General features: G+C 55.3%; 1 protein-coding gene across 1 annotated transcript in view; it reads left to right on the forward strand.

Moving 5' to 3' along the window:
• Positions 1-11,091: 11,091 nt before the first annotated feature.
• Positions 11,092-22,271, forward strand: part of LRP5 (LDL receptor related protein 5) — a gene marked incomplete at its 5' end in the record, with an annotated part of 74,905 nt that continues 63,725 nt past the window's right edge. Inside the window, one exon of the mRNA XM_081099497.1 lies at positions 11,092-11,173. Coding sequence (XP_080955623.1) covers positions 11,092-11,173 — 82 coding nt within the window. The remainder of the gene's footprint in view (positions 11,174-22,271) is intronic.

The raw sequence follows: 22,271 nt of genomic DNA on the forward strand, positions 1-22,271 counted from the left end.
GTGTTTCCATTTCCTTCTTGGCAAAATCAGGACCACTTTACTCCTAGTCTGAGCCTTCCCTCTCAAGGGGCTCACCGTCTAGAGCTGGGGTCTGCTAGCCATTTACTTTTGTAAATAAAGTTTTATTGGGAATACAGTTATGCCACCTGGTTGTGTATCATCTGGCTGCTTTTGCACCACAAGGGCCGAGTTGAGTAGTTTGAGTAGTTAGATTATGGTTCACAAAGTTTACTGCCTGGTTCTTTACAGAAAATGTTTGCCAAACCCAGTCTAGGATGTTACTAGAAAATGGGTTTCAGGCAACAATGGAAATATCTTGCCTAGATGGTCCAGAATACAGGGAAACACATCCTTTCAAAGGGGAATCTGGTACCTTTTTGGTAGATTGGGTCCCCTGGAACCTGGTGCCTATTGAGCACAGCCCTGGAAATTGCATAGTGTCTCTTCTGAAGCGTCAAGCCGGGTGGGCCAGCTTCTTCTGATGGCGATGATGAATGAAAGACAGAGAAGGGTACACTAAGTCCTCAAGCTTCTGTCTCAGGGCACAGGCCGTGTCAGGCTTTCTATGCAGAAATAGCCAATAACAAACTCAAAGCTTTGTCCTCTTAGTTGTTGAATTACAATGGAATTTAAGGCCATGCCAGAGTCCACATATGAACGTAGGGCTCTGGAGTAACACTATCTGGTGTCATATCCTGGCTCCTTCATTTTTTAAAAAAATATATTTTTTATTGATTTCAGAGAGGAAGGGAAAGGAAGAGATAGGTAGGAACATCAATGATGAGACTGTGCCCAGAATGTGCCTGCCACACGCCCCACACTGGGGATCGAGCCCACAATCTGGGCATGTGCCATGACTGGGAACTGAACCGTAACCTCCTGGTTCATAGCTCCATGCTCAACCATTGAGCCATGCTGGCCAGGCTGGTTCCTTCACTTTTTAACTGAGTGACAGCAGGCACAAGGTGTAGACTAGACCCTCTGTGCCTCAGTTTCACCATATAGTCAATTCTTATTACGGTAGTTTTGTTTAATAAAGTCTCTGTGAGCACTGACCTCGTGAATGCTGAACCGAGACTCCTGGGCGGGATAAACAAAGCCAACACTTCCCTTCATGCTCTACCCTTTATTGATATTAGTAATTGAAGGTTCATTTTATGCTCTGAACACAAAACTAAGGGCATTTACTTGGAATGGGGATTGACAAACATTTTCTATAAAGGACTAGGCAGTAAATATTTTAGGCTTTGTAAGCCATACTGTGTGTCTCAGTGGTTGAATGTCGACCTATGAACCAGTAGGTCATGGTTTGATTTCCCAGTCAGGGTGTTCAGGAGGCAGCCAATTGATGATGTTTCTTCCTCATTGATGTTTCTATCTCTCTATCTCTCTCCCTTCCTCTCTCTCTAAAAAATCAATAAAGCCCTAGCTGATTAGGCTCAGTGGATAGAGTCTCAGCCAGCAGACTGAAGGGTCCCAGGTTTGATTCCGGTCAAGAGCACATGCCCAGGCTGTGGGCTTGATCCTCAATAGGAGGCCGTGCAGGAGCAGCCAATCAATGATTCTCTTTCATCATTGATGTTTCTATCTCTCTCTCCCTCTCTCTTTCTCTCTGAAATCAATAAAAATATATTTTTTTAGCCGAAACCGGTTTGGCTCAGTGGATAGAGCGTCGGCCTGCGGACTGAAGGGTCCTGGGTTTGGTTCCGGTCAAGGGCATGTACCTGGGTAGGAGATGTACCAGTGGGACGTGTGCAGGAGGCAGCTGAATCGATGTTTCTCTCTCATCGATGTTTCTAGCTCTCTATCCCTCTACCTTCCTCTCTGTAAAAAATCAATAAAATATATATTAAAAAAAATACATGTATATTTTTTGAATCAATAAAAACATTTTAAAAAAAGATTTCTTGGTTTTAATTTCTGAAGTGGTACATATCAATAGAGCAAACCCTTAGAGAATTCTTTGGGATCCTCAAGTCAATTTTATGCTCAAAAGCCAAGAATTAACTTCTGTGTGTGTGTGTGTGTGTGTGTGTGTGTGTGTGTGTCTGGCCACCTGTGCTGGGATTAGCTTGGACACTTCCCTCACTACCGCCCTCAGTGAGGTCATGGTTCCCAGGACTCGCCATGAGCCCCGTGGCACAGAGAGCACCACGTGGGAGGGAGAGTTATTACTGCTTTACTTTGGGAGGGGTGAGGGTGGGAAGAGGAACATGAGGCTTACCTGTTCTTTATGGAGTTCAGAACACAGTTTTGTAACATTTAATGAGATGCGGAAATGCTCTGGAAATTATTATTATTATTTCTGTTTTACAAAGCAGGCACATTCTGGGCCCACGAGCTTTGCATTGTTCTTCTGTCTGCAGGTTCTCCCTCCAGACCTCTTGACCCATGAACCAGGAGGTCGCAGTTGGATTCTCAGTCAGAGCACATGCCCAGGTTGCAGGCTTCATCCCTAGTGGGGGGCGTGCAGGAGGCAGCCGATCAATGATTCTCTTTCATCATTGATGTGTCTATCTCTCTCTCCCTCTCTCTTAAATCAATAAAGAACATATTTCAAAAAAATAAAGAAAACAGGTCTCCAGAGGTTCAACAACTTGGCCAAAGGCATGCAGTGGGCATTCGGCATTCGGCATCCCCCGGAGCCCACGTCCTTTCCTTTTATCTTATCTTGACAGCATCAGTATGTGCAGGTCCTGGCGAGGTCCATCTTGGGAGCCTTCCTCCAACCCCCCGACCCCCCCCCCACTCCCCCCACCCCCACCCCGACACCCCCCGCCTGTTTTCACAGCTGTTTCTTCTCTGAAAGCAGCGCTCCAGGAAGAGCCTGGCAGGACTAGGTACTGCTGCCCCCTCGTGGCCGCACGGCTCACTGCAGGACCCAGCCGGGAGCCACTCTGATCTTCCCCCTCCAACAAGACACAGGGCGTTCGCTGTAGGAAATAAAATAACGGGGTCTGCAGCTCCACGCTTTGCTCGCGGAGGGATCTTCGTCAAGACTGAGATCCAAGCTGCCCCGGCCTCGGTTTCCCCCTCTGTGGAATGGGCGTCAGGAGGGCTCCGAGGCGGTCCTGGGGAACCTAGCACACAGACTCGGAGGAACACGCCCTGTGGCCTCTGGCCCAGACTGCGCAGCGGGAGGCCAGGGGCTCGCCCCTTCCTGGCAAGGAGAAAACAAAGTCTGGGTACAAAGTCTGCGGGGAGCTGGTGGACTGTGAGGCGGGGCCGCCCTTCAAAGGCTCTGCCCGCTGCCCGCCTTGATCTTTGGGCAGAGATTTATTGACACGCGGGGGAGCACCGTGACCCGGCCGGGAGGGGCGCGGGCAGCAGGCGCACCAGCCTCGGGCGCTCCGCCTCGCTGCGCACCGGATGGGGCTGAGGGCCGAGGGCAGGGGAGGTGCCGGTGAACCCGAGGGTCTCGCTCGGACTTGGGAGGGTTCGCCCTCCCACTGCAGACCCCAACCCGGACGGAGGTGCCGGCGATCCTGGGCTGGGTCTCCCCTCGCGCCGTGTTCGCACAGGAACCCAGAGGAGCCCCAAAAGCTCCATGGGGCACCGATTCCCGGGTTAGGAGATAGAACACCCACAGTGTTCCACAGTCTCCGGGCTGGTTTATAACCCTTTATTTTATCTTATTTTATTTTTACACTGACCACCCATCATTTTATTAGTTAGCGTTATCTTTTGTTAAGGTTTTGCCACATTTGCCAAACATATAAATATTGAAAGTACATCGCAGACTGTTATGACGGATCTGCATTAAATAGTTTAGAAGAGACCTCCAGAGAGCAGGCTCTTATGTAAACAGAATAGCTTTGTCACATCTTTAAAGAAACATTCACAATTCTTCATATCAGCAGAGTTATTTTTTAAACATTTTTTTTAAAAAAAAGATCAGTCAGAATATCTCACATGTCTGTTTTTACCTAGAAAAAAATCCCTCATCATCATCATCTTCTTATTCTTTTTAATGGCATTGATATTTTGAAGAGTGATTTTTCACTTGTAGGTGGCAGGCATAGAGCAGGGCCTGTTCTGCTCTTTTGTGCCCACATCCTCGGTGGGCACGGCCCAGAGGGGAGACTGTTTGCCAGGGACTTTCTCAGTCTTAGCCCTGGCGGTCCCATGTCCTGGGAACCCTCAGTTCTAGGCCAGCCCGGATGGTGGCCACCCCTGTGAGCCCTCCGCCCACCTTGAGAGTACAAAGGGGAGCGGGTGGAGTGAGAGAGAGAGGCCCTGAGGTGCGTCCCCTTCACCTCAAAACTGACAAGAGGGGCTTCAGAAAATCAGGGGTACATACGTCCCCTGGAGCTGGGGTCTGGAGGGTGGGAGGGACAGCACGTGCGTCTGGTGCTTGCTCTATGCCTCAGAAGTTAAAGGTCAAGGCTGTCGCTGTCGCTGCCTGGCCAGCCTTGGACCTGGGCAGGTGGCTGTGCTTCCTGGGCAACTGGTGTGTGTCCTGGGATCAGTGGCCATCTGAGAAAGGTGTCCACATAGAGCCCGTGGGAGAAAGAATCAACATTTGCAATCCCCCAAACTACAGGGCCCCAGGCTGGGCCCCAGGGGCTGCAGTCCCACCCCCACACTTTCCTGTCCTTAGGTCTCCCACCCTCCTGCCCCAGCCATCAGGGGAAGAGCAGAGGCCGGCTGCAAACACCCAGGCCCCCCCCCCCCCCCCGTCCCCCGCCCCTGCTGCGGCTCCCCCACCTGCAGCCAGCAGAGCTGGGAGAGGGGAGAAGCTGGGACTGAATAATCGTTAGTTTTGATCATTAAACAGAAACTGGAACTGCAGCTCCTGAACTGAGGCTGTTCTGGGGACCAGAAGTGGACCCACGAATTTCACTGCACTTGAGGCTGAGCAGAGCGGTCCGGCGGCTGCCCAGGGTCCCACCCAGGTGTGGGCAGGCGCTTTCTGCCTCGTCCCTGCGGAGCCCTGCGTGTTCACTCAGTGTGAGCCTCATGCCTGGTCCCCAGGAAACGCCAGGTGCGTGGGACACTGCTCATGGGCCAGCGGCCGCCTGCTAGGCACAGTGGCTGAGGCTCCAGCCAGTCCCGCTTGCCCGGAGCAGCCCACACTTGGCCCTCCCCCTCCCTCACTTCCTTTCCTGGCTTCTGGAACCCACTCTCTCCTGGCCCTTCTCACCCGTGCGGGGCGCTCGGAGAGCCCCATCGTGCAGCCCTCGAACCTCTTTCTTCGTAGCTGCTCCTCCAGGATGATGGCCTCCAGCACTGAGGATCCCACATTTCTAGGCCCAGCCCAGGCCTCTTCCCTAAACCCCAGACCCTCCACTGGGAAACCAGACAGGATCTGGGCTAGACAAGTTCAAGGCCGACTTTGCCCCCACCCTAGCCTCTCTGCCGTTTTGCACACTGGCTCTCAGGCCTCTGTCTCAATGCGTGGCAGCCCAGCCTTACTCCTGTCAAACACTTTGGCATCATCCCGGACACCTTCTCTTCTCAGCCTTGACATTCCTCTCCACGTCCTCTCTGCCCTCAGGGAGACCCAGAATCCAACCACTTCTCGCCATCTCTGCCGTTGGAGTCTTGATCATCACCCTCTTGAACTTGGACCACTGCAATGGCCCCTCAGTCTATTCCTACACAAGAGCAGAGACATCCTGTGCAATGGAAACCCAAACTCATGCTTCCGCTGCTCCGGGCCCTGGATGGTCCTCCCATCTCACTCAGAGGAGGTATCCTCCATGGTCCCTCAGAGCCAGCCTGCTCCTCTCTGACCTTGCCTCTCTCTGCTCTGACCCCTCCAGCCCTCACCGTGCCTCAGGGCCTTTGCACTGGCCTCTCCCGCAGGATGCACAGCTTCCTCCTGCCTTCCTCCAGGTCCCTGCACTAATGTCGCTTTCCTAGTGAGTCCTTTCTCACCCCCCGACCTTCTTACTCTGCCTTATTTTCTCTAGAACAGGTATCACCATCTGGCATTGCCCACCTAGTACAGGGGCGGGCAAACGTTTCAGAAAAGGGCCAGATAATAATCATTTTTGGCCCTGACTGGTTTGGCCCAGTGGATAGAGCATCGGCCTGCGGACTGAGGGGTCCCAGGTTCGATTCAGGTCAAGGGCATGTACCTTGGTTGCGGGCACATCCCCAGTGGGAGGCATGTAGGAGGCGGCTGATCGATGTTTCTCTCTCATTGATGTTTCTGACTCTCTATCCCTCTCCCTTCCTCTCTGTAAAAAAATCAATAAAATATATTTAAAAAAAAATCATTTTGGGCTTCACAGGCCACACTGTCGCTGTTGCAACCACTCACTTTTGCCAGTTGGAGATGACGCCCTGACAAGGCCTTACCTCTCTGACCTCACTTCTCCCTTCCTTGTGCGGAGAAGGGGGGGGGTAGGGGGTGAAGAGAGGGGGGGTAGGGGGTGGGGAGAGGGGGGTCTGTGAAGATTGGGGGCGGTATCAGTGGCCTGGGGCTACTAGAACAAATCGCCACCAGCAGGCGGGCTTACAACAGCAGAACGTCACTCTCTCACGGTTCTGGGGCCCAGGGTTGAGATCAAGCTGGCTGTGGGGCCAGGCTCCCTCTCAAGGCTCTCAGGGGGGTCCCTCCTGCCTCTTCCAGCCTCCGGGGCTGCCAGGCCGTCCAGGGCTTGTGGTCGCATCAGTCCAACCTCTGCTTCTGTCTTCTTTCTCCTCCTCCTCTGTCCGTCTCAGATCTCTCTCTGCCTTTCCGTCTTAGGGACCATTGTCACTGGATTTAGGGTCCACTGGGATAATCCAGGATGATCTCTTCATTTTAGGATCCTTCACTTAATTACCCTTGTAAAGACCCTTTGTCCAAATAGGTTAATGTGCACAGGTTCCTGGGATTAGGACGTGGACATAACTGTTTGGGGGCCACTGTTCAACCCCCTGCAGGTGTCTTTAAAGCGTTTAAAAGGGGAATCAAACCTGAATGTGGACTCCTTAATCTGCATTGAGAACAACACTGCCAGATGGGCCAGACTTCCAGGGCCTTCTCCCCCCGGATGTGAGTTACGTGACAGGCCACCTGATCACGGGTGGGGGGGTGGGGGGGGGCGGGGGGGAAGCTCAGGGCTACAAACTCCGGGCTGATGGCAGCTCTGGGAAGGAGAGGAGCACGTGTGTGTGTGTGTGTGTGTGGGGGGGGTGCCTACCCCGAGTGCGTGCCTGGCACACCCAACCTCAGGTCAGTCATTTTTTCAAATCTCTTGTCTGAGTTTCCCAGCAGCACCCAGAAGAAGCCGGGCAGATACCATCATTCCCATTTTATACACGAGGAAACTGAGGCTCAGAGGGGAAGTCTAGCCCGTGTCCCTCACACCCCGGCCATCTCCATGGAAACCATGGCCCGCTACCAACGAAGCTCCCAGAGAGATCCCGAATCCAGGCCACGCCCTGGCGGCCGCCTTCCCTCCCCTGCTCCCGGCGCAGGTTGCTAGGAGGTGGTGCTGCTGCAGGGGCCAGGCCCGTGGGGGCCCAGGGGTGGGTTGGTGTGTGGACATCCCCTCTGCCCTCCTCCACCGAGCTGCCCTGTGGAGGGTGCTCGCAGTTCAGAGATGCTGGGAGCCCAAGGCACACCTCTGCCCACAGGCCAGGCCGGGCCGGGCGGGAGGGCGCTCGTGCCCAGAATAACTGTCCGGAGTCAGCATGTTCCAGCCGGGAGGCAAACCCAAGAGGCACTTTCCCCAAGTGTCACGGGGCGGAGGTGGCACCCTCGGACGGGCCCTAAAAGGACCCTCATGGAGCCCCTGTCCCCGCAAATGATTCCACCCGCCAGCTGCTGAGCCCCATCACCTCGCTGAGACGCAGCCTGCCTCTGAGGAATGAGCCGAGAGTGAGCATTTCCAAACGGGGCCGGAGAAAAGCTTGGTGGCCTGAGGAGGTGACAGCAGCCTCCGGGGAAGTGGGAGCTTAGCACAGTCTCCGGTTGCTCTGACATCAGCGAAGAGTCTAAAAATCACTGTCCTTGTGGTGTCAGAATAAATAGTGACTAGTTCTCATTTGTGCTCCGCAAGTGACTTTCTCAAGGTTCTGAGCGGAGTCAGGCCAGCTGGGATCATGGTCTGATGCCTGGGGACCTGGGGCACAGTCCCTCCCTCTCGGGGGTCTCTGGTGGTCCCTCTACAGTGGACATCACAAGGGTTGGCACAGGAAACTCCGGGAGCTGCTGCCGGCCTCTGTCACCCCCAGACTTAAATGGCCTCTTCTCTATTTACTGGATTCTCCCATTCTGAGCTTTCGAGCTGGCCGTCTCTCTCTCTGAGAATACAGTCTCAGTATCTGTTTTTTATATTCTTGGTTCATTTTGCTTTTAATCATCTGCATAACTGAGTGCAGGGTCTTCAGCTTCTCAGATTTAGAGCCTTGACTTGCTTGAACTTTGGCCCAGCTGTGTAATGGGTCCGCTAGCAGAGCTCCCATGGGCTCCCTGGCCCCCCTTTCCCTCATCCCCACAACCAGTGCCCTTCCCCAGTCCCATGTGCTCTTCCTAAAGCACAACTCCTGAACCCAACTCCTTCTGGCCATTCCTGAGCTCCCTCAACTCCCATGCCACGAGTCCAGAACGCCATCTCGCCTGGCTGTTACCATGGTAACCATTTACTGACCAGTCAGCTGCATCCCCTCTTTCCTCCTGGGAGCCTTGTCCCCCCCACCCCCTTCAGCAGCCAGAGTGCTCCTTTGATAAATGTAAGTCAGATCATTTCACTTCATTCATTCATTCAACAAACATTTATTGAGCACCTACTGCCTGCTGGGCCTTGGTCTAGGCTCAGGGGATACACAGGGAACAAAACAAATGAAAGTCTCTGTTCTTCTGGAGCTTCCATTCCCATGGAGGGAAGAAAATTAAGAGTTTGTCAGATGTCAGTCAGTGCAAAGGGGAAAAGTAAAGTAGAGAAATAAGCAGGCAGTGCTGGGAAGGGTGGGTGTAGGAGGGGCCTGGTTTGCAATTTTCAAAGGGGCTTAGAGAAGACCTGGATGAGGAAATGAAGATGTAAAGAAGTGAACCATGCAGATAACTAGGGATAATAGCGTCCAGAAGAGAGGCCAGCAAGTGCAAAGGCCCTGAGGCAGGAATGCGCCTGGTGTGTTGGAGGACCAGCCAGGAGGCCACAGAGTCTGGAACAGGGTGAGGGAGAGCAAGGAGGGTGCATAAGAAGGCTGGAGAGATAAAGGGAGAGGTATGGCCAGATCAGGCCCAGTAGGTGCCATAAGGCTTTTTGACTTCTATTCTGACTGATACAGGAGCTTTAGAAAGTTCTTGAGCAGAGGAGGGATGTGATGTGACTTGTTTTAACCTGCTCACTGTGGCTGCTGTGAGATTAGACTGAGGGGGTCAAAATGGGAAGCAGGACACCCATAGGGGTGGTGATAGTGGAGGTGGGAGAAGAGCAGGGAGTCTGCATCTGTTTTGAAAGTAGAGCCAACAGGATGTGCTACTGAGATTGGGCATAGAGTGTGAGAGAAATCGGCAAGGATTTTATTGCTTAAACTAGAGGCCTGATGCATGAAATTCATGCAAGGGTAGGCCTTCACAGCCCCAGCAGCCTAGACCCTGGCAGCCATGGCTTCGTCCGGAAGGTCGTCTGGAAAGTTGTCCTGATGGTCATTCCATTGTTTGGACGTTCAGTCGATTTGCATATTACGCTTTTATTATTATAGATGCCTACAATGGCTCCCCATTCCTCTTTGGATACTTCTCAATTCCTTATCCAGGTCTGATCCACACTGGCCCAGCTGGCTGTTCCTACTGCACCATTTGCCGGTGCCCACTCCTTTGTCAATGCTCCCACCTCCCAAGTCAGAATTCCCCAGACATTGCAGCTCAATAATCTTCATTTTTCATGGAATTCCTCACAGTCTGTTAATAGTGTTTTGGGGCTTTTTGTTTGTTTTAAATTGATCTGTCTTCTTGATTTTGCTTGTCTCCCTCCCTAGAATATAAACCCCATAGGACAGAGACATTCTGCATAGCTTTGTAAAGTTGTCACAAATACAGGAAGAATGCTGGCATCTTGAGCACAGGTTGTGATAGTTCACGCTCACCTGCAGGGCACTGCTGGCCCTATTCTGTAAGGAAGGAAAGCGCTGGGGGAAGGTTATATTTAGACCTGCCCAAGGGCACAGCTGGTAGAAGCCTGAGTTTGAACTGGGGCCTTCGGGTTCCAGAGCTAGTGCCATGGCCCTCCCAGCCCCTCCTGTCCCCTGAGGGTCCAGGCAGAGCTCCATGGTCAGGTGGGGACAGAGCCAGGGACATGGGGGAGTCAGTGCCTGCTGGTTGAATGAGCCAAAGGCGGGGTCTGCCGCCCCAGGGCCTTTCTCGCTCAGCCCGCCCGGAAGCTGTTGGGAAGACCAGCACGTCTGCGCTCAGGCTCTGTATCATAACGCATGTGGAGGGCATTTAGTTAAAAAATAAAACCTCAAGCCCACTCCAATCGCAGCCCGTGCAGCTCCTGCCTCTCTCCACCAGCTACTTCTGTCACTCGGTGCTCTGCCCTCCCGGGCGCCCTCACCGGTGCGAACAGGTGGGGGCTGCCGCGGTGGCTGCCGTCGCGGGAAAGCGCACAGACCTTGTTCCGGGAGCCCCTGGCTCACAGCCCCCAAACTGCCTCCCCGTGGGCCTCGGACAACACCCCTCCCCACGCCCCGCCCCCGGGCCTCAGTTTACCCATCGGTAAAGGCCCGGTCTGTGCCACCCTACAGGTGACACACCTGCTTCCGGGACTTGATGGGCCCCCGGCCCCCACGGGGTGGGAGCCCGGAGTCCAACCCGCGCCCGGTGGAGCCCCGGCGACTCCAGAGGAGGCGGGGGGCGCGGGGAGGCCCGCGGGGACGGCGCGCAGCGGCAGCCTCGCCGCAGGCCGGCTCCGGGGGGCGCCCGCGGGAGGGCGCGGCCAGCGCGGGGGGCGCGGGCGGGCGGCGGCGGCAGCGGCGGGGGGCGGAGACGCGGCGCGGCTTCCGCTCCCGCTCCTCCTCCCTCCTCCCCCGTCGTCCTGGTCCGCGGCGCCCGAGGGGGAGGCGGCAGGCGCCGGGAGCCGCGCGAGGAGCTGCCGCGCCGCGCCATGGAGCCTGAGTGAGCGCGGCGCGGGCCCGCCGGCCCCGGACAACATGGAGGCGGCGCCGCCCCGGCCGCCGCCGCCGCCGCCGCTGCTGCTGCTCGCGCTGTGCTGCAGCCTGGCCCCCGCCGCGGGTAGGTGGGCGCGGGCCGCGGGGACAATGGCCCGGGAGCCCAGGCGTCTCGGGCGGCCCACGGCCAAGTGCGCGGCGCGCGGTAGCGACTTTGCAAGTTGGGGACGAGTTGGGGCGCGCGCCGCGGGTCCCCGCCGCCCCCCGTCGGCCCCCGCCGCCCGGGTGCCGCGCGCGGCCCTTTGTCTCCACCGTCCGGGCCCCTCCGGGGACGCAGGGCCCGGTCCGGAGCGTCCTGGGGCGGCGAGCGGGGCGCGCGGGCGGCGCCGTCCCTGCCAGGTGCGGCGCGGGCGGGCCCTCACCTGCCCGGGCCCCGGCGCGCTCGGCAGTGCGCCCGCGTGGAGCCGGCGGGCGAGGCCGCGCTGGGACCCGGGGACCCCGGCCCCGCGGGCAGGCGCCGAGCGAGGACTTTCGGCCCGAGACGGGCCTGGCCGCCCTGCGCCGGGAACTCTGGCGAGCCTGCTTCCGATGGCCGCGCGGCCGGCCTGCGAGCTCCGAGAACTGATTTAAGTTGCAGAGAAAGTTCTGAGACCCGCGCGGGCGGCCTGGCCTGTGGCGCTGGCTTCTCATCGGTGTGGCTGTCGGTTTTCTAACCGACTGACACCTGCCAGGTGCCGCAAGGACCCGTCTGGCCACGGGGGCACCAAAGGGTGGCCTCCGAGGGGCCGGCTGCGTGGGGCCGCCGCGGAGGACGGGGTTCCAGGGCGCGGCGTGGCGGGGCCGCGAGCTCGAGCGTCGGTTGTGCACACCCTTGGGGAGACCGAGGGCTGGGAATGTTCTGCAACTTTTGGTGTGTCCCAAGGGGTGGAGTTGAGGTCAGGAGGGCTTAGGAAACCTAAGCGCCTCCGAAACGCTACACATGTTCTTTTAATTTGGAGATTGCCATGTGGTTTTTGAAGCAAGTCTCTCGCTACCTAAATCATTATCCTCAGACGTGAGTGTTGTTTGTCTGGAGTGTGGCAGGGCCGGTGGACATGGCCAGCGAGGCCCGTGCTATGGGGGCTGCTGTTTTGCTGGTGGCGGTTTTTTTTTGGGGGGGGGTGTGGGACCTTGGGTTCCTTTGTCTGGGCCTCTTTAAGGCAAACAGCTGTCTCCTTGAATATTTCCAGGGTGGACATTGCAGGGAGGTGTCCTGGCCTGGCTCTGTGGTCACGTTCCTAGTGCTGCGGCCCCCTACATTGAGGTTTGGGGGGACCGAGAAGCATGGTTTCCTCAAGCCCTCCTGCCCCCCCCCCCCCCAGTCCAAGCCTAGAGACTGTTGGCGGTTTCACCCCAACTTGGTCTCTCTCAGGAGTGTTTTTACATTTCTCGGCCGTGTCCGATCCTAGCAAAACAAGGTGACGACCAAACAATGACAGTATCTGGGGAGTTGAGGCCAACGTGCTCCTTTTCTCTCCGGAAATGCCTGGATCACGGAGGCAAACGGATTTTTTGGGGAAGATGTTTGTTTTAAAGGTGGGGTTTCTCAGCCGGCTCTGTTGCTTTGCACTTCGTTGCAGTTTTGGATTTCCTGTAGCTTTTGGGGTGACGTTGCCAGAGGCGAATGCCTGCCGTTGTGCAGTTCAAGCCCCCAAGGAGAAGAATCCCATCTGTGGAGCTCAGTTGTATGTGAGGCAGAAATAGAGTTGATTATTTTACCATTAGGAAGTATATGAGCCTGAGGTTTTCAGAGCACGGCCGGCGGGGTGACCCAGGCCTAAAATGGAAGGACCAGGCGGCATTTGCAGAAGCGCTGGGACTGCTCTCGATGGGCTATGTCCCTGATTCCTGGGCTCGATTTATGCCTCCGTCCAGACTGAAGCCAGTAAGTTGGTAGTTAATTATTTTTCCTGATTGCTTCCTGTTGCAATTTGAAGCTCTGAGCCCACTGAAGTGCCTTTGTTCTCGAGGTTCCCTTGCTGGGAACGGCCCAAGGCTGCTCCCCTTTGGCCCCACAGCACTCACTCCAGGCCCCGCCTGTCCAGGATCCCCCAGGGAGGTTACTGCAGATGCCCAGGGCCTGGCCACTGGGGGGGCCCCGGCTAGTGGGTGTTAACTAGATGGTGTGTGGAGTCCACTGAGACAATCTTCCCAGCAAACGTCCTTTCCAGAGCAGGGCCCGCGTGCCTGTAACCCTCCCGTTTGGATCCAAGAATGTACCCAGTCCATCCATATGGTCCAACACTTGCTGTGGAGATCCTGTCCTATTTGGAACCCGTCTAATTTCAGCCGCACTGTCTCACTGCTCAGGCATGTAGCAGAGTTTGCACACTGGTTGGGGAGGGGGGTACAGTCAGGTGAGGACTCAGCATGCAGGACTCGTGCTGGCCGCGGCGGCTCACCAGGGCTGAGCAGGGGCCTGGCGTCAGACCCACCTGGTGTATGTGCTCAGCAGCTGGTTGACTTTGGACGACTTATTTAGCTTCTGTGTGTTCAGTGTCTTCATCTGGTCCCCCCCGATGCTGGGCGTTTGGGAGCATTACATGCCATATGTGAAACTCTTAGCGCCATCCCTGCCCCACGACTGGTGGTGGCAGAGCTGCAGGCTGTGCCTGTTGTGTAATAGGGGCCTTGATCTTGCCTGAAAGGTTTGGAAGTTGTTGTTCTACACTCTGGATGTTTCTTCTGTGTGTGACCTTGGATATCTTGTCTGCTGTCTGACTTGTTTATCGCTGACATTAAGTGGGGTGCCTTGGAGTGGTTAATAGCAAGGGCATGGACCCTGAGTGGTCCAGAGTCTTGCTAATTGCTTTTGGGGGGTTGAGGGAGAGCTTTGTGTGGCTCGGTTTTGCCTTCTGTAAAATGGGCATAATAATACTTCCTGCCACGGATTCAGTGGAACAGCAGCCTGGCATTGGATCAGCTTCTGCTGTGGTTGGTGTTACTCTTGGGCATTTGTGTGAAGTGTTGGGATAGAATAGGATAGAAAGGCGGTGAGGCCCAGTCTTTGCTGCCGGCTGTTCCTGACTGTGGAGTTAGGAGAGACCTGGGCCTGGGGCCTCACCCTCACGGACCAGAGGTTCTCCACTGAGAGAGGCTGGATCCTACTGCAGAGTCTGGATGTGTGCCAGAAGGCGATGGAAGCTTCCGGAAGGCTTTGGTCAGGGGAGGATAGGAAACACAGGCTGGAGTCAGATCTGTTCTAGGTGAAAGGTGCTGAATTGATCTTTTTTTTTTTTTTTTCAAGTTGAGATGAAGTACACATAAAAGTAATTTTTTTAAAGTGCACAATTTGGAGGTATCCTAATATATAAAAAGCCAGGGGCCATCACGACTGAAACAACCGGACCGACAGCCGAACAGCAGGCTTCTTGCGGCCACAAGGCCAGCAAGGGGGTTGGTGAGGGACGACCAAACAACTGAACAGCAGGCTGCGTGGGGTGACCAGGCCAGCGGGGTGGGGGGGCGCAGTTGGGGGCAACCAGGCCGGCGGGGGGTGTGTGGCAGTTGGGGGCGACCAGGCCAGAAGTGGGGGGCAGTTGGGGGTGACCAGGTTGGCAGGAGGGGCAGTTAGGGGTGATCAGGCAGGCAGGCAGATGAGCAGTTAGGAGCCAGCCATCTCGGATTGTGAGAGGGATGGCCGACTGCCAGCTTAGGCTGACATCCTGGGGATCAGGCCTAAACTGGCAGTTGGACATCCCATGAGGGGTCCCGGATTGGAGAGGGTGCAGGCTGGGGTGAGGGAACCCGCCCCCCTGCACGAATTTTGTGCACTGGACCTCTAGTTTAGTATAATCACAATGTTGTATGATTAACCACCATTTCTATCAAGTCACAAAACATTTCAGCACCTCGAAATAAGCCTCGGTACCATCAGACAGCACCTCCCCGTTTCCTCGGCAGCCGCCAGTCCGCTTTCTGTCTCCGTGGAGTTGCCTGCCCTGGACTTTTCATGTCCATGGGATCATATGGTGTGGTCTTTCTTGCCGGCTTTTCCTCTTTGGTGTCAGGGTTTCGAGGTCCGGCCACATGGTAGCACATGTCAGCGCCTCATTCCTTTTCACGGCCAAGCGATCTCCCATTGTGTGGGTAGAGCACATCTTGCTGTTCCTCGCCCGCCGGCAGGTTGATCTTGTTGGGCTGGGGGCCGTGGTGTGGGCTGGAGGCCCTGGTGTCCCCTGGGGCTGGGACGGTGAAAGCTGTTTTAAGCTGGGCCAGGACCTGGCAGATTAGCCCTTAGATCCTCCTGCCTTGATTCAGAGACGTGACAGCTGATGGTGAAGGGAGCCGAGGGGACAAGCTGAGGGCCGGTGCTGGGCTCCAGGGAGGGTCTCCGGTCAGTGAGACAGGAGCCCTGGGAGAAACTGGGCCTCTGAGGCCTCTCCCACGGCCACTAATGCTCTCAAAATGGGAGGCTCTGATGGGAGCGAGGGGCTCTGTCCAGCCCTCACCTCGGGGCCTGTTGACACGTGGGCTCAGATGTGGGCTCAGACGGTGGTGTTGTGTCTGCTGGAGACGGGTCCCGCGGGGCGTCCTGGGGACAGCGCAGTCCCAGTGCTGACACGCGGAGGCAGCTGCTTCGCACAGGGAGCGGCCCAGGGTCCTGCCTCCGGGCCTGGCTGCTCGCTGCTTTCCCTTCAGTTTTAGAAAGTCCTTTGCTCGCTCTCAGCTTTGGTTTCCTCACTTGCAAAGTGGGGACCCTGGCTCTGCCTTGCAGGGCCCTGGCGGGGTTCAGGGAGCCAGTGTCAGGAGGTAGCGGGAAGCTGTTCCCTCAAGACAGGCCACTCGGGGAAGGATTTGAGAGCCCTGCCCAGGCCTCCAGATTTCCTTTCAGAAGTGCCCCAGGAGTCCAGGCCCTAACACCCTTGCCCAGCTGGGGGCCCGGAGGTAGCGAAAGATGATGGGGGTCTGTTTCTGGTGCCGGTTTGCCCCTGAGGGGTGGCTGGCAGCTCCAGTCCAGGCCTAAGCACAGCTGGGAGCAGACCTGGCTGTTGGTCCTTGCCCTGGTAAGTGGGGGACTCCATGCCCCTAAGCTATGTGGGGTGTGTGCCAACCAGGGCACATCCTTGCCCACATCAGTTCTGCCTGGACTTGAGCCTGAAGCAGCCCCATTATCTGTGCAGCCCCCCAGGCCGGCCTTTGGTTTCCGATTTGTCACAGATGGACTGTCGCTTGGTAGGGGACTTAGCTCTCTGCTGGCACCCACGGGCTCGCCCTGCCCAGTGAGCGTGGGCCTCAAGCTCACAAAGCACCAGCAGCTACGCGGCCCTGGAACCTCAGGTTGTGATCAGTCTGTGCCCAGATCCTGAGTCCTCTGTCCTTCTGTCCTCTCTTGCCTGGACCCGCTGGGAGGTTGCTATGGTGACATCACTTTCCCGCGTCTTTGAATTAGCCTGTTCTAGGTACCACACATTAGTAGGGTCACACGCTGTTTGTCCTTTCGTGTCCGGCTTATTTCTTTGGGTGATGTTGTCCAGGTTCATCCAAGCTGTCGCATGTGTGGGAACGCCATTCCTCTTTTTATTTTTTTATAATTTTTTATTGCTTTTAGAGAGGAAGGGAGAGGGAGAGGAGATGGAAATATCAATGAAGAGAGAGAATCATTGATCGGCAGTCTCTTGCACGCCCCCTACTGGGGACTGAGCCCACAACCCTGGGCATGTGCCCTTGACAGGAATCGAACCTGGGACCCTTTAGTCTGCAGGCCAATGCTCTATCCACTGAGCCAAACCAGCTAGGGCACGCCATTCCTCTTTATGTCTGAAGAATATTCCATCGTATGGGTAGAGCATATGTTGTGTATCCATTCATTTGTCGATGGACACTTGCGTCGGTTTCCACCTTTGGCGATTGTGAATAAGGCTGCTGTGAACGTGGGTGTGCAAGGGTCTGTTTGAGTCCCTGCTTGCACTGTCGGACGTGCTGGACCATATGGTAATTCTGTGTCTAATATTTTGAGGAACCATCAAACTGGCCTCCACAGCAGCCGCACCGTTTTACATTCCCACCAGCAAGGCCCAAGAGTTCCAGCTCCTCCATGTCCCGGCCAACACTTAATGGCCCCTTTTTTTGCTTCAAGCCATCCTAGCAGGTGTGAAATGGTCCCTCATGGTGGTTTCAAGTTGCATTTTCCTGGTGAGTAATGACGCTGAACATCTTTCCATGTGCTTGTTCGTCATTGTCTTTTATGAAAATATACATATGTTTAAATGCAAGACCAGCTGGTGTGGCTCAGTGGTTGAACATTGACCCATGTACCAAGTGGTCACTGGTTCCGTCCCGGGCAGGGCACATGCTCAGGTTGCAGGCTCAATCCCCAGTAGGGGGCGTACAGGAGACAGGCGATCGATGTTCCTTTCACATTGATGTTTCTATCTCCCTCTACCTTTCTCTTTCTCAAATCAATGAAAACATTTAAAAAGTAAATACGAGGCATACGTGAGTACATATAAACAGCTTAAACATTTACCATGGCACCTCTTTCTGCAAAGGTGAGTGTCTTTTTTATTGCCTGTTTTAATTCTCTTCTCAGGGATGACCAGACCTTTAACACATATGTTAACATGTTACGTTGTTTTGGACTCATTTTTTACCTACATCCAGTCACTCTCTACCTGTCATTTCATAGCTTTCCTTTTTTCTTACATATTGTAAAAATTTTCTGTATCTTCTAGGTCTTCATTCTTGCTTTTTTTTTTTTTCTAGAGAGTGAAAGGGATTGAGAGGAAGAGGGAGAGAAAGAGAGAGAGAGAAACAGAGAAACATTGACGTGAGACACATTGATTGGTTGCCTCCCGCATGCACCCCTGACTGGGGCCTGGGAATTGAACCTACAACTGAGGAGCTTTTAACCTGGAATTGAACCTACGATCCTACCTTCTGTGGGCCGACGCTCTAACCACTGAGCAGATCCAGCCAGGGCTAGAACTTCATTCTTTTTAAAAGCCAGGAGCTATTTCATAGCGAGGGCATACCCCATGTCACCGCTTTTACCCAGAAGAGCGTTTCAGTTCTTGCAGGCTCTGTGGCTGTTGCAAGGCGTGCCACAGAAAACACCACCACGCACTTATGTCTGTGCACGTGGGCCTAGTATTTCTGTGGGATACATTCCTTGTCAAAGGGTAGATCCATTCATAAGTTTGTGAAGATACTGACAAGTGCCTCCAAAAGGCCATGCTGAGCCACACTGGCTGGATTATATATATTTTTCCCAGTTTTTTCTTCCGGTCTGTAGCTAGTCCATCCTTGTTTTGGGTGGTTTATTATCATAAAGACATGAAAAAGTGTTATGTTATAAAAACTCTCATTCTTGCCTTGCCAGTGTTGCTCAGTGGTTGAGCGTCGACCTATGAACTAGGAGGTCATGGTTCGATTCCCGGTCAGGGCACATGCCCGGGTTGTGGGCTTGATCTCCAGTTGGGGGCTTAGAGGAGGCAGCCGATCAGTGATTCTCTCTTGTCATTGATGTTTCTCTCTCTCCCTCTCCTTTCCTCTCTGAAATCAATAAAAATATATTAAAACAACAACAACAACACAAACTCCCATTCTTTTCCCTTATGGCTTCTGGGATCTGTGCCTGGCTTCTCCACCCCCAGGTTATAAATACATCTTCCTTTATCTTCTCCAAGACCTGTTACTGTTTTGTACTTTATAGTCAGACATTCTCTCTGGTTTTTGAGGGGATGTGTGGTGTGAGGTAGGGATCTGAACAGTCCCTGCTACCAGTTAGTGGGTATGGAGTGGTCCCGACACCTTGACAGAATGGCCCATCCTATCCCCACTCGTTTAAAATGTCACCCTTTCACCTGGAGAGTATCATGAAATAAATCAGTCAAAGACAAGTATCAGCCCTAGCCGGTTTGGCTCAGTGGATAGAGCGTCGGCCTGCAGACTCAAGGGTCCCGGGTTCGGGTCCGGTCAAGGGTCTGTACCTTGGTTGCGGGCACATACCCAGTGGGGAGTGTGCAGGAGGCAGCTGATCGATGCTTCTCTCTCATCAATGTTTCTAACTCTCTGTCCCTCTCCCTTCCTCTCTAAAAAATCAATAAAATATATTAGAAAAAAAAAAAAGACAAGTATCACATGATCTCATGCATACATGGGATTTAAATAACAAAATAAACTGATGAACGGAGTGGATTCAGAGACATGGAAGCATGGAACAGAGTACAGAATCTCAGGGGGAAGGCAGGGGAGGGTGGGTGGGTGGGAGGTAGTCAACCAAAGACTTTGTATGTATATATGCATAACCCTGGCCACAGATAATAGGGTGGAGAAGGCCTGGGGAGGCGGGCGAGGGGTGAGTTGGAGAGGATCCATAGGGGGAAAATGGGACATATGTAATACTTTCAACAATAAAGATTTTAAAAAAGAAAAGAAAAAAAAAAGAATAATAAAGTCACCCTTTCATGTGCCGTGTCCATAGATGCTCGGCTGTTGATTCTGGAACCTTCTCCGTGACCTGTTGGGCAGCAGCAGGCTGCTGTTTTAATCTGTGTAGCATCACAGGATATTTTGAGATGGATGGTGCAATTCCCCCGTCATTGTTCTTTCCAAAGAAGGTTTGTGTTGACTCCTATTGCACGTTTACTCTTTTGCGATAAACTTCAGAGTCAGCCTATCGAGTTCCATCCTTTGATCTTTGGGTCCGGGGACAGTAAATGGTGACATTGAACAGGTGTCGGAGGGCCGGACTTGAGCAGTGCTCTCCGACAGGCGAGCTGGTCTCTGGCTGTGGACAGAAACGCATCGTGGCCTCGACGGGGCGGTCTTCTCCTTTTGGGTGGCTGGCAGGACCTGGAAGGAATCGGAGGTGACGTTTGTGCTGGGCTGCTTGAGCCACATCGACTCAGGAAACGAGCGCTAACGCAACTAATTCCAGCGTTACCCGAGGGCAAATATAATTACTGTGTACATTACCGCTCCCCTCCCCTAGTTCATTCCAGAACAAAATGTGAGCAACTTTCGTTTCTTCCCCAGGCGGCACCCCTCCATTAGCCCAGACGGGAGGCGGTACCTGCCTCACAAAACTCGCAGGAAATTGCTCAATGGGGAGTTCAAAGCCGCCTGAGCTTGTGGCCAGAGCGCGTCAGCCCTGGTGCCTGGTAGCCTTCCAGACTCTCCACTGGCTCTCCTGGTACCGGTCGAGCTGGTGATGGGAGCGAGGGGACGTCCTCACTGCAAGGTGGCTTGGGAGCAAGACCTGCTTGCCTGGGGGACAGGCCAACTCTCCAAACCGCCCCCCACAAGGAGAGTGAGTGGGGAGTCCGGGTGTGGGGGCGCTGTGTTGGCCTCCCACGGTCTTTACTGAGCTGACTCGGAGCTGACTCTGATGCCTGGGCTCCCCGCCCCCGCCCCCCCCCCCCCCCCACAGGCCCCGCGTCTGGTCTGTCCTCATTGGGAAGCCTGCCTGCCACGCTGCTCAGAGGCCTCCCCTGTCACCCCCTCCCCACCCCTCTCTGCACTTGCTGTGGAGGACATACGCTTCTGTGCGGTCTCCTTCTTTCTAGAACCTTCTTCCCCTTGCCCGTTTATGTAACTTTCTGGCCAGATTAGTTTTTCTACAGCGAGTTTCATCGTATTCTTCCCTTTCCCGGAAGACGACACTCGTTTCTCAGCGTCCAGAGTTGGAGATTTTCCGCCCACCGTCCCCCGCTGCCCCTGCGCTGGCTCAGGCCTCCTTTCTGCTCCCCAGAGTGAGTGCTGCTCCAGCCAGATCCATCTCGGAGTCCGGAACCTTCCGTGGCCCGCCCAGCCTGAGAGGGCCTGGGGGACAGAGGCGCCATCCTTGTCCTGCCGCCCCTGGCATGGTGTCTGCTGCGGGGTGGACGCTCAGTAGCTGTCTCAGGGCTCCGGAGGCCTTGTCTGTCCACGGGACAGATCTGCCCCAAACTTACTTCCTCTGGCCCCTAAATCTGCTGTGTCGTGAGCTCCCTCCCCCTCCTCCCATCCCGAAATCCAGCCCAGCTGTTTCCCAGATTGAAGAACATCTGTCCTGCTGTGTGGGGCCAAGCGAGGGGCCGCCGCCCCCAGGAAGAGCCCGTATTTCCGAGGCTCGGACTCAGAGAGGGCCTGCTCCAAATAAGCTGGTCTTTGTTTTCCTCGAGGAACCGGTGCATCCCAAACGCACTTGACCCTGAGGTCCTGTGTCCACTGAATCCCTACCCACCTTCCTCCTTGGGGCTCCCGTTTCTAGTTGTTAAAAAACGTGCCTTCTGTTTGAAAGATCTTGTCCTTTCGAGGAAAGTATGTTTGTTAAGTAACAACCTTTCCTGCTTATGGATCCCAGACACGGGCAGTCGCCACGCGGAGCGGGTGGGAGGCGCTGCAGGGCTTCCGTCAGCCCCTCCCCGGAGTTTCCATGGGCTTTTCAGGCGCCTGGAGGAGCCAGTCCACCTCCTTGGGCTGTGGACCTGAGCAGGAGTCACTGATCTGGAGGGTTCAGGCAGGGCTGGCCTCGAGGCGGGGGGGGGGGGGGGGAAGGGGGTGCAGGGTTTTGGGGAGGCCCTGTTCTGCTTCATCTGTGAGGAGCTGGGAAGGTCTGCTCAGAGCTCTGCCCAGACCAGCATCTCCATCGGCCCCAGCATCCCTGCATGGCCAGTCCCTGGCCCATGGGCCGATCTTCCTGCCACTTCCTCTCTGTGTACCGAGGCCTTCCTGGTGCCCCACCCCGCCAGGATGGAATGTGGCTGAAGGTGGGACTCCTGGGCCTACAGGGTCGGATTAGGGAACTGCCTGCCTGTGGGTCTGTGAGGGTGGAGTTTTCCGGGATCCTGGGCCGGTAATCTCTAATTCGGGGAGGCTCAGGGTTTCTCCCAGCTTCGCTGGCTGCGTCAGCAGAGCTGGATGGTGATGTGGATGGGAACTGGTCCTGATCCGTGATCCCTGAAGTCCTGGGTGACAGCAACGGTGGGTAAAGGGCCCCCTCCTGCTGGGGCCACACTCAGCCCCGAGTCTCCTTCCCTTCTGCGCCCCGCTCCTCCCCCACCCCCCGCAGGTTTGCTGTGAACAGCTGAGGGGGCTGCAGAGGAATCCCAGCAGCCAGCCTGGGGCCCCCACCCAGCCCCAGGCCTGGAATCCCAGGGCCCCGCCACCTGTTGTGGCCTGGCTCGAATTCCTGGCTCCACTCAGCTTTGCAGCCGGGACAAGCCAGTTAACCCTCTGGACCTCAGCCTCCTCACCTG

This window comes from Myotis nattereri, assembly GCF_964212035.1.
Source record: "Myotis nattereri genome assembly, chromosome: 9".
Lineage (NCBI taxonomy): Eukaryota > Metazoa > Chordata > Mammalia > Chiroptera > Vespertilionidae > Myotis > Myotis nattereri.